Source organism: Triplophysa dalaica, chromosome 12 (genome assembly GCF_015846415.1).
Source record: "Triplophysa dalaica isolate WHDGS20190420 chromosome 12, ASM1584641v1, whole genome shotgun sequence".
NCBI classification, from domain to species: domain Eukaryota; kingdom Metazoa; phylum Chordata; class Actinopteri; order Cypriniformes; family Nemacheilidae; genus Triplophysa; species Triplophysa dalaica.
The window spans coordinates 16,521,561-16,534,223 of record NC_079553.1 but is presented as its reverse complement, the minus strand read 5'-3'; the positions used below and the strand labels follow the sequence as shown (position 1 = coordinate 16,534,223).

At 41.8% G+C, this 12,663-nt stretch overlaps 1 protein-coding gene across 3 annotated transcripts in view; it reads left to right on the top strand.

Moving 5' to 3' along the window:
- ube3d (ubiquitin protein ligase E3D) overlaps positions 1–12,663 on the top strand; it is a 73,667-nt gene that overhangs the window by 19,460 nt on the left and 41,544 nt on the right. For all 3 annotated transcript variants that reach the window (XR_008908460.1, XM_056761707.1, XM_056761706.1), the window contains exons 3-4: positions 1,507–1,597; positions 1,673–1,886. Coding sequence is in view for 2 of the 3 variants with exons in the window: in XM_056761707.1 (XP_056617685.1) it covers positions 1,507–1,597; positions 1,673–1,886 (305 nt within the window). In the remaining variant the exon portion in view is untranslated. The remainder of the gene's footprint in view (positions 1–1,506; positions 1,598–1,672; positions 1,887–12,663) is intronic.

The window sequence follows — 12,663 nt, the reverse complement described above, 5'->3', positions numbered from 1 at the left end:
CGTTTTCAAAAGTTTGCATTTCAGTCCCCCAAAACGCAGTTTTCCTGTAAATGAACAGCCAAATGCCAAAATCTTGTGTAAACAGTCTCTCAATGTCAGCTGAGACGAGCCAAGCGATTTTGACCCAGATACTGACAGAATAATTTAAAGAACCAGTCAGTGAAATTTGGCAGCATTTAGCTATGAAGTTGCGAATTGTAACGAATGGTTCACTCCATCCTCCCTTTTTAAAGCACTACTGAGGCTGAGATGTTGTCCCATTTTAGCTTCTTTGCCGAAGATAACGTATTTACAAAACACGTTCTGTAGAGCAGTTTGTCTGTTTTAGGGCAGGGGTCGGCAGCCTGTGGCTCTCGAGCCGTTTTTCGTCTTTCAACCAAACATTTAGGTCTTAAGGCGGCATAGATCCTGCCTGGCTAGCGCGCTTCTAATAATGTTGATGCATGATGTCAGTATGCTGAGAGTAGAAGGTCTCAAATGGCTGTTCATCAAATGCTGCCAAAACAAAAGTTCACAGAAAAAAACTGAAGTCTATCTAAAGCAGCGCGTCCAACACCCCAACGCTACGCTAGTGTTGCCAGGCAACACAGGGACAATCATGTATAAATTGCTTATCATCTAAATACAATAAAAATTGCATTATATCACTATGCAACTGGGTAACTTCTACCTTAAATGCATAACAACCTGTGTTATAGTAATTTAAAGGCTACATATATTTTGCGGCTCCAGACAATTTTTTGTTGCTGGGAGAAGGCCCAAAATGTCTCTTTTGTTTCCAAAGGTTGCCGACCCCTGGTTTAGGGCTACTGTCGAAACACTGTTGGCAACATTGGGAATTCTATGTAAGTGGACCCACGGTGAATGTAGATAGTTATAGCAATTTTTACGGTAAAAAAAACATAACAGTTCATTATGTACGTTTTTATACACCTCTGAAGTTATGTACTAAATATTATATTGCATTTCAATCAATACATCCCTCTTAACTATTTCCCGCCATTAACGAGTTATCTGTCATTTAAAAATCAACGTTCCCTGCAAAAAACGAGTTATTATTTCAGTGTTTGTACTGTTGTACTGCAGGTGGCGCTGTTACACACCTTTTGAAAATGTACAGAATCTATGAACCTAGAACATATCTATTTAATCTGTTTTTTGGGGAAAATTTATTTGATCTGTTTTTAATCATTGTTCTGAGTCTAATCTGGGCTTTGACAAAAATTATCTCAGGTGTTTAATCAGCAACATATGATCAGCTTCGAATCGGCTGGATGTGAGACTGACCGGCTGGTCACCGGTCACGGCCGATCATGCTAAAACCGGCCGATTCCGGTTTCTGACCGGTCAATCGGTGCACCTCTAATGTTTAGATATTTTAATGAAAAACAAGACAAAATAGTGTTAATTTTTGCTGTGTAGATACCGATTTCGTAATTGATTTAGGTGCATTAGCGAGGTAATTGACACTAGATGTTATTGGTTAATTTGTGCTTCTAAATATAGAGAATGCCAGCAGTGTGATTGGACAGCTGAAGGTTAAGGAGACATACTCCTTTCTGTGCCAATCTTGTGGGTGTAAGGTGCTTCAAAACAGGTAGAGACACTATTTTTTCATGGCTTAATCAAGGAATAAAATGAGGCATCGTCTAACCAAGACAGTATTTTACAGGGTGTTTAAGCGAGTTCTTCCTTTGCCTAATGGAAACTGGAACGCTTTGGTGGATGACTGGTGCTGCCACCCTGATCCCTTCGCCAACAGAAAACTGCTCCCACGAGATGAGGACTGTCTACTTGGTGACACATACATTCTGTTGACCCGGGACAGCGGCTGTGAGCAGACCCTCACACAGCATGCCAATTCAATTTTCAAAGACTCTCAAGAGGTAAGATCCACCTCAAGATAGGACAGAGATCCTTCAGATCCCATTTTAAAGGAGTAGTTTACCCCAAAATACTAATCTTTATTAAATATTCTATGAAATGTTTCATAACCCTTATCACACCACCTTCCAAACAACAAGAGATTGTGTGTTATTCAATTTGAGTAATTCAAACTCAAGGTGAGTCAACTCAAGGTAACCCATTAATATAATTCCCACCAAAAATGCTTTTGATGGAGGTTGCCAGCTCCAGTCTTCATTTACTTTCATTGTAGGGTAAAGAGCTGCTCAGGCATTCAGTCTAACTTCTCCGTTTGAGGGTAAATAAATGATGAAAGAACTGTTTCTTAAATGAAAAGAACATAAGGCACAAAAGTGCAGTGTCACCTCATAGAGATGTCTGCAGATGAAGGCTTCTTTAAAGGCTGCGCTCACTTATGATATCTCACTAGTAGTCCACAATTCTTAGTTACACAGCCTCAGGGTTTAAAGAAGAGGAAACCATTTTCTTTCATCACAATAAAGGCTCATGAGGTGGGGTGGAAATCCACTTTACACCGGGCTAACTTCTGAATGAGAACTCAGTTACATCTTTCAGAGGGATTGATTCTTTTGTTGCATGTGGCCATGCTGAGGAGAAGATACACTTTTTCCAATCTTGAATGATACACGTGCACACACACAGATGCCTCTTCTCTCATTTCCATTTGATGTTTTTTTGTTATCTTCAACATGCGGCTGATGCAAAACCTTAGAAAAGGTTTAAAATGGTTTTTTACATACAGACAATTTTTCAGGATGAACAGTCATGTGAAAAAGTTAGGACACCCCATTGAATTTTACACTTTTCTGCAGCAGGAGATACAAAAAATCATCTGGTTCATGGAAGGCCTTAAAATTCTGAAAACACCACCTCAGAGGAGGAACAACACATGACCTTATTGTTGTATTCCTTTAGAAAATTTGCAATACAGGACATCTTTTGGGATCTGCCCTTCTTCCATTTGGTCAATGTGACCAGCCAGCGCATGCGGCTTGAGAATGGTGAACAGGGAAAAGATCAATGCTCTCTTAAGCACAGTACAAATGAGGATCTTTTCCTGCCAGGTAATGCCTAGAATGAGATGGAGGCAGCACATGTCCAAAGCAAGAACCTGTAGGCGCTTCACGACAACTCAAGCAGGCATCTTCCCAACTACGCTTGTGAGAATAAACCGGGGTAGTTATTATAATCGCTTCTGTTGCTCTGTCACCCAAACCTCCATATGCTTTGCCTGGTCTTGTATTATTGTCCCTGTGGTGCACTTGAGAGGTGCAGTCTTCTTTGTAGGACCCAATAGCCGTCTTTCCACTACTAGAAGTGGGCTTGCCTGTGCATGCCAATGCCAGTTGCACTTCCACAGTCACTTACAGGGCTTGATCGCCTTTCTCAGGGCCAAAAGCCAGGGTTTTTTGCCCTGCGAAAACCTTGAGCCTAAGCGAGCCAGCTGGGGCTTGAGAAGTGGTCAACCTCAGTCCTTGTATTTTACCACCTTGACTTTCATCCAACCGAACATTTAAAGAAGTAAACAAACAGCCGCCTCTGTCTCTATCATGTTTGTTTGTTTGCAATTACGATCCAGCTTCTCTCCTGTCTGACTAAACTTACTTCTTTCTTCTTGAGTAGGCGGGTCGGCGTGGTGTTTTTAGTGCAGTGTTTTACAGCAGCGCTTCCATGCTACTGGCCTGACAATAGATAAGCAACTTGATTTGGGCCTCATAGCTAGAAGCTGAGGCCACTGGCATGGCCTGGCTCGACATGGCCTGACAGTTGAAAGCCGGCTAATTCTTTATTAATACCGTCATACATCCCCTTCATGTTTCCAGAATCTGCTGCAGACTGTATCTGGCTGCAAAGCTGTAGCCAGTAATCATTGGCACACCGCCCTGCATTCTGCTGAACCTTATCTCTGGCAGCTCGGAGGGACTGCCTGTTTTTCTGACTGGGTCAGGTATTATAAATTGCCAGTGCATGACTTTTTGCCTCAACAACTGGCATCAACACCTGGGTATTGGCTTCAAACAAGTCTGCAGACTTTTTCTTTTTGCCAAAGCTGGAAATGGCTTTTCCATAAAAAGCATTGGTGTCTCATTGGCGATTGATTTGCCTGGATTGATTTCTACCAAGGCTTGTACAGACTTTATTACACTCTCCAGATCTTAGGCCTGCCTTCTTTTTTGCCATGGTGCAATCTCTTTGGAATAAGCTTAAACCTTGCTGCAGACCAGAGAGTGGTCTGTATCACAGTCAGCATGCTGGTTGCTGCGTGTGAGCTTAATACTAAACAGCACAGGTATCTGGTCAAAATCAAGTCTAGCCAGTGTTTAGACATTACGTGTTTCCAAGAAACCCTGTGCTGTGACTTGGTGTTAAAGAAAGTATTGTTGACGAACAGTCCTTGGCATTGGCCATTTTCGTTCATCATGCCACCACCTAACTGGCCCAGGCAAGTTCCCTAAGAATGAACAGCAGCCTGTTTGATTGTATGCTATTAACAACAGTGTTGAGGTCATTATAGAACGTGTCTTTTGCTTCAGCTGCAGAAATCAGAGTTGCTGAATGAGCACTGATAATGCTGACAAATCCTACAGTGGTTTATAGCTGCATGGAGAGGACTTGTGTTTAAAGGGACAATGCTTCCCAGAAGGCTATTTCTAATTGAGACTAGTCTAATTGACTGTTCTCTTTGTTCATGTTCTGGCTTGCCTTGCAAGAAGAAAGTGAAATCATTCTCTCTGATGGATTCAAAGCCAGGAAGCCTGGTCTCCTGAAGAGCAACTATATCTAGCTGCAACGTCTTTAGCTGGGACCCCAACTCTGAATTTATGTGCAGGGTCAACTCCTGAAGCCTTTCCCATGACTGGGACAGCCGCAAGGCAGCTGATATTTTAAATCAGAGTTTACTTTCTCTTAGACAGATTACCTTCCCAGGTTTACGAGCCCCATCTGCCCAAGGCAAAGCAAATTATTGAGATGCCAGTGATTCGCCTTTCCACCATCTCCTCTCAGTGAAGACCATTCCGCAGGTCTTAAGTACTTAAACCACACATGAAGGCCAGGAGCTGGACTTGGTTCCCAGAGGCTAACTGATGCGCACGCCTTATGAGGAGCACTTTATAGGTAGCAGGATTTGAACCCGACTACCACCCTCTCGGCATTAGCAACCTTGGGAATTAAGGATGTCTGTAATGTTTATGCTTAAGCTGCAAACCCTTACATTTGCGAAATATGGTTCAAATTGTATGCAACAGTCACAGTGGGCCTCATTTATGAAAAGAGCCTACGCCCGGAAACTAGATGTACGAACGTTTCCACACAAAACTTGGCATTTATCAAAATGGACGTGAGCGGTTGCTACGATCAAATCTCACGACAGGTCTCAGTGCGTGTAAGCAAGTTTTGAGAAAGGCTGTTTATGTCCGTGTATGCTTTACCCTTTTCATAACTGATAAGGAATTATGACAAATAGAAAGATAGATTAAGTGTTTTAGTTTACAGTTGTGTTCAAAATTATTCAACCCCCAATGCTGTAAATGGTTTTAGGGAATTTAGTGTACATTTGTAATTGTATTCAGAATGAAATCCTACAAGGACTTCTTAAAGAACCATATGCAACTAAAATGACATCAATTCGTTTTGTAATACAGTAGTAAATGTTTCTTTTGTGAATTCTTCATTGACATAATTATTCAACCCCTTAAAGACTACCACTCTGAAGAACAGAGGTTCAATGAAGTGTTTTCAATCAGGTATTGAAAACACCTGTGGATATCAGGGAGCAGCAATAAAGCCTAATAAGCACCAATTAGGCAGTTTTAAAATGACTGTGATACTCCGCTCCTTCTAGACATTTACTGGTGTGGTTACAAACATGGTGAGGTCAAGAGAATGGTCAAGGAAGACAAGAGAACAGGTGATTACTCTTCACAGGAAGGGCAATGGCTATAAGAAGATTGCAAAGATGTTAAACATACCAAGAGACACCATAGGAAGCATCATTCGCAAATTCAAGGCAAAGGGGGCACTGTTGAAACGCTACCTGGTCGTGGCAGAAAGAAGATGCTGACTTCGACTGCTGTGCGCTGCCTGAAGCGTAGAGTGGAGAAAAGTCCCCGTGTGACTGCTGAGAAACTGAGAAAAGATTTGTCAGATGTGGGTACTGAAGTTTCTGCTCAGACAATACGGCGCACCCTGCGTAATGAAGGCCTCCATTCCAGAACTCCCAGGCGCACCCCCTTGCTGTCCCCAAAGAATAAGAAGAGTCGACTGCAGTATGCCAAAAGTCATGTGGACAAACCACAGAAGTTTTGGGATAGTGTTCTGTGGACTGATGAAACAAAATTAGAACTGTTTGGACCCTTGGATCAACGCTATGTTTGGAGGAGGAAGAACAAGACCTATGAAGAAAAGAACACCTTGCCTACTGTGAAGCATGGCGGGGGATCAATCATGCTTTTGGGCTGTTTCGCTTCTGCAGGTACTGGGAAGCTTCAGCGTGTGGAAGGTACCATGAATTCTCTTCAGTACCAGGAGATATTGGATGACAATGTGATGCAGTCCGTCACAAACCTGAGGCTTGGAAGACTTTGGACCTTTCAACAGGACAATGATCCCAAGCATACCTCCAAGTCCACTAGAGCATGGTTGCAGATTAAAGGCTGGAACATTTTGAAGTGGCCATCGCAGTCACCAGACTTAAATCCGATTGAGAACCTCTGGTGGGACTTAAAGAAAGCAGTTGCATTGCGCAAGCCTAAGAATGTGACTGAACTGGAGGCTTTTGCCCATGATGAATGGGCGAAGATACCCGTAGATCGCTGCAAGACACTTGTGTCAAGCTATGCTTCACGTTTAAAAGCTGTTAAAACTGTAAAAGGATGTTGTACTAAGTACTAAGATTGAATGTCACTTGGGGGTTGAATAAAACTGATAATGATGTGAGCTCAGAAAAGACATTTGTGGTTATTTCATTATAAATGTTATGTTATATTTGTCTGACCTACACGTGCCTCTTTGATTTAATTGTAAGCAGGATGACTGAATGATCATAATCAATGTCAAACCGACCAAAACAATCAATTTCAGTGGGGGTTGAATAATTTTGAACACAACTGTATGTAAAAATGGTTTTCAAATCTAAATGCGATTTCTCTCCTTATTACTTTAATAAATTATTTTATTTTCTAGCCTAATTATATGATTATTTTAATGCTTGAAATTACAAGGTTGACGGGTGCTTTTGTGTACAAAACTAAAAGGAAATTGTAGACTTCTTAAATAATTTACGACGATTAAATGCACAGTTAAAAGTAGCCCAAAACATTTAAAAAATGACAATAGGCCTTAGCAGTATATGTATATGCAATGGGTTAGTTTACCTATTTGCAAGACAATAGCTTCTTTGTTTAAACAAATATGCATTCTAATAAAAACAGACAACATGCATGATTTAGTCTTTTTATTTGTGGGATGTTCGCTTTGGGGTTGGAAGAAGCTCACTGCGTCAAAGCTCGCAGACTCCAGGCTGGTTTGTGGGGGCAGAAGACGGCTGTTTTGGTTTTTGCCTCTGATGGATCTGAAAGAGATTTTTTTATAAGTAAACATAGAACAGCATGTGCTTCATTTAAGCAGCATGAAATGCAATATTTGCAGCATCAGATCCATTTTAGAAACATGCATCCATCTTCTCCGCCCCAGACCATTTTCTCTTCGCCCAAATGAATAAAAAATGTATAAAAAACACTTACGCATTTTATACACATTTGGTTGCGCCGCAAAAATGATCGGTAGGGACTAATTTACACCTACATTTGTTTTGTAACACATTATTGTAACACAAACACAGTTCTTTAAGACTAAAGTCAGATTCATTTTGTTGAAATTTAAATGCATTTTACAACCAAAGTAATTTAAAGTAACAACAATACTTTCAGAGAAATAATAATAGTGAAACAATAATAATAGATTATTTGCGGTCAGTTTTACAAAGATAAATATCTAGTATGCCTAAATATCCAATAAAAAATACAAACCTCAGCTGGAGTTCAGTTTGCTGTTGCCCGCAGTAGTGATATCTTTATAAACCAGTGGTTCCCAAACTTTTTGAAAGCAAGGCACCCCATGTAGTGTTTTCTTTCCCACGGCACCCCAACCCTGATTTAACTAAATGTACATGCGTACATGCATACAATGAGGAAAATAAGGGATTTGAACACCCTGCTATTTTGCATGTTCTCCCACTTAGAAATCATGGAGGGGTCTGAAATTGTCATCGTAGGTGCATGTCCACTGTGAGAGACATAATCTAAAAAAAATCCAGAAACACAATGTATGATTTTTTGAACTATTTATTTGTATGATTGTAGTGGAGTAGGCGGGGCGAGACCGTGGTTCGAGACCGGTGAATAATTGTGAATGAGCGGCAGCTGTGCGCACACCGGGCTTGAATCATGTAGGAGATTGGGAGCATATACATTGGTGCTGAAACCCGGGAGGAAGGAGAGACATGCTGTCGAAGAGACATGCTGTCGGAGAGACATGCTGTCGGAGAGACATGCTGTCGGAGAGACATGCTGTCGGAGAGACATGCTGTCGGAGAGACATGCTGTCGGAGAGACATGCTGTCGGAGAGACATGCTGTCGGAGAGACATGCTGTCGGAGAGACATGCTGTCGGAGAGACATGCTGTCGGAGAGACATGCTGTCGGAGAGACATGCTGTCGGAGAGACATGCTGTCGGAGAGACATGCTGTCGGAGAGACATGCTGTCGGAGAGACATGCTGTCGGAGAGACATGCTGTCGGAGAGACATGCTGTCGGAGAGACATGCTGTCGGAGAGACATGCTGTCGGAGAGACATGCTGTCGGAGAGACATGCTGTCGGAGAGACATGCTGTCGGAGAGACATGCTGTCGGAGAGACATGCTGTCGGAGAGACATGCTGTCGGAGAGACATGCTGTCGGAGAGACATGCTGTCGGAGAGACATGCTGTCGGAGAGCTCTCGCTGCTGAGGGGCATCGCGGTGCTTAGGAATGCGGGCAGCGAGGACGAGGGAAGTCCGTAAGCGGCTGCCCGAGGCGGTTGTGCTGGAACAAATATTCGTATGGGACAGACGGCTCGCTGACGTGGTCCTGGGTCAAGGTGGGGTGGCTGCCATCCAGGAGGGAGCGGATGAGTCGTTGCCTTCGGCCAGAGCCTGCTGCCGTCTGCCGTGAAAGGAAGCAGCAGAAAATGGGAGACTCACTGCTGGCTGCCCTCAGCTGGAGCCATCGCCGGCCGCCAGGGGGCCGAGGAGGATCGAGGCATCCACCGAGCTTTCAGTACCGCCGCATGGCACTGCAAGGAAGAGCCTTTCGGCTGGCTGAGGACCGAGCGGCAGCATGTCGGGGGAACCCATGTGCAAAAAAACACCCCCAAATCATGATGCTACCACCCCCATGCTTCACAGTAGGGATGGTGTTCTTGGGATGGTACTCATCATTCTTCTTCCTCCAAACACGTTTAGATTAGATTAGATTAGATTAGATTCAACTTTATTGTCATTACACATATACAGGTAAAGTGTAACGAAATGTAGTTTAGGTCCAACCAGAAGTGCAATTAGCAAGTGCAGATATACAGTGTGAATAAATACAGAATACAATATTAGGAAAATAATTTACGTTGGGCATGTACTATGAAAATATGACAATCGGTATGTACTATGAACAATATATACAGAAGGCTATATACTGTGAACATTAATGTACAGGAGGTTATGAACAGATAACAATATAGACTTTAGTGGAATTATGACCAAAAAGTTCTATTTTGGTCTGATCTGACCACATGACTTTCTCCCATGACTCCTCTGGATCATCCAAATGGTCATTGGCAAACTTAAGACGGGCCTGGACATGTGCTGGTTTAAGCAGGGGAACCTTCCGTGCCATGCATGATTTCAAACCATGACGTCTTGGTGTATTACCAACAGTAACCTTGGAAACGGTGGTCCCAGCTCTTTTCAGGTCATTGATCAGCTCCTCCCGTGTAGTTCTGGGCTGATTTCTCACCTTTCTTAGGATCATTGAGACCCCACGAGGTGAGATCTTGCATGGAGCCCCAGTCCGAGGGAGATTGACAGTCTTGTTTAGCTTCTTCCATTTTCTAATGATTGCTCCAACAGTGGACCTTTTTTACCAAGCTGCTTGGTACAATTTTGTTTCTAGTGTCTTTGGACAGATCTTTGTTCTTGGCCATGTTAGTAGTTGGATTCTTAGTGATTGTATGGGGTGGACAGGTGCCTTTATGCAGCTAATGACCTCAAACAGATGCATCTAATTTAGGATAATAAATGGAGTGGAGGTGGACATTTTAAATGCAGACTAACAGGTCTTTGTGGGTCAGAATTCTAGCTGATAGACAGGTGTTCAAATACTTATTTGCAGGTGTATCAGAAAAAAATAAATAGTTACAAAAAATCATACATTGTGATTTCTGGATTTTCCTCAATGTATATAAAATTAAATCCAGATGAGCTAACAACGTATAAACAACTTCATGAATTTATTACAAATGCATTAAAACGGACATTATATGAGGTGAAACAAATTTTTTAAATTGACCATCATCTTTTACAACTCGATGACAAGTGTAAACAAATCTTATACACTGATATGAACCATTTGCTGTATGTGGAAATCGTTGGAAAAAACACATTAGAATAAAGATTGATACTTAACTCTTTAAATAATATTAACAAATCCCATAACATTTTTCTTTAGGTTCTTATTTGCTTTGTTTAAACCTGACCTAACGACCTAAAAAGAAAATTAAAACACCTGTGCATGGAACTGTGTTATGGGTATTTTAATGAGACGCATGTGCCTGCTTTTGGGGGCACAGCCTCTTGATACGGGTTAGATTGTGGATCCTGCTCCACTGACAGCAGAGGCGGAGCCAGAGGTGTGCCCCTCAGACATCTGATTGGCCACCCCGAGTGCCACCTCAAATTTTATTGGGCAGTTTATTGATGATTGACATCTCATTTCACCACTTGCTGAAAAAGCGTCCAGTGCCGCGCGCAGCTTTCAAACTAATCAAGGACGAAAGTGATTCGAGTAACAGAAGAATAATGAAATTTCGCATATAAGGTTAGTTTTAAGACTAGGCATCAGGATTTTGTTTGCTGAAATCATTTTGAAAATGAAGCCGCTGTATGAGTAAACATGAATGTTGGCGCCAGACGGGTTAATCAGATAAGAGAGATCGGTTCCCGATTTAGCCTTAACATTGTGTTTAACGTAAACAGTGCATTGCCAATACATTACACTATTTGCCTGTTTACTTAATGTAGGCTAACATAAGCTACAGCCACCACCAGTGTTTAAATGTTAAGCTAACTTTGAAATTCTAAGCTATTTATCTGGTCGTGATACTCAAAAGATTACCTCGATTGCAAATAGCCTGTTTACATATCATAAAGGGCTAATAAAATACAGCTAAGTTACTCCATAGTACGGACAGCCATGTAACGAATCTAGTTGTGTGTTACGAGATAGAGACTCTGACAATTCATAGTATGTGAATATTTATTTTTAGCCAAATTACGTTACAAACACCAGGTTAAGTAAATTATTATTTCTCTTTTGATGCCAGGTTAGGGTTACACCTAGAGATGCGCAGATAAGCTAAAATGTCACCCGCATCCGCTGCTTCAAATAAATTATCCACCCGCCACCCGCCCGCATGTATAATTTTCTCTGATATAGATATCCGCACCCGACCAGAATCCCATCGTCACTTTAATTACTCAGTAAATTTTATAGCACTGTCTTTGTCTGTAAATGCTTAAATCTAATGGCTTTCATATACATACAGTGCCTCACAGCCATTGCATATTACATACCCAGCACTTTATTCATCCTTGTTAACCACTTCGCTAAAACGCTCCCACACGGTACTTTCTTTCCTACCTTTTGTTTTGTTTTTATTTCTCCCTTTTTAAATTTCTCTCGGATCTGTTTTGCCCCCATATCTGCTTTAAGAAATAGACCGTCCTCTACCGCCACCACGGTTTAATTTGCTTTTAAATTACTTCAAATTAGCGCCTGCTTTAAAATGCATTTAAAACAAATTCATATTTTTTTAGATTTTTTTGATTTTGTATATGATATAATCCACCCGCAATTAATGAGAATGTATTTTTTTATTACCTGACACACCCGTCCCGCGGATCATCCGCAGCGCCCGCGGATTTAACCGCCATCCGCACATCACTATTACACACTGACTTTCTATCATGGTCTATGGGCCCCCTGAAGTTGCCTTGGCCACCCCAGGACACCCATGTGAAAAAATAGCTCCGCCACTGATGTTGGTGTTTTGCTAGATATTTAAATATATGATGTAAAAGATTATTTTTATTCGTTACTGGAAAAAGCAGAGATTCGCTGCACCCCTAGCCAGTTGTCACGGCATCCACTTTGGGAACCATTGTTATAAACTATTTTTCACTTCTGATTTCGCTTTTCAAGGTAAAAATTTACATATCTAAATCGTAACGGTTCCTCTTTTTGGCCGGATTACCTTTCTCCATGTCGATAAATCTAGGGGCAAGGCGTCTACAGCCTGAATTTATAAGGGCGTGATATGTAAATTACGATCGATTTCAGCCGCCACATTTATCTAAGTACGATAATTCGTACGGTGAGATTGCCGGCATACGAATGTTTGATGAATCAAACGCGAACCCGGTCGG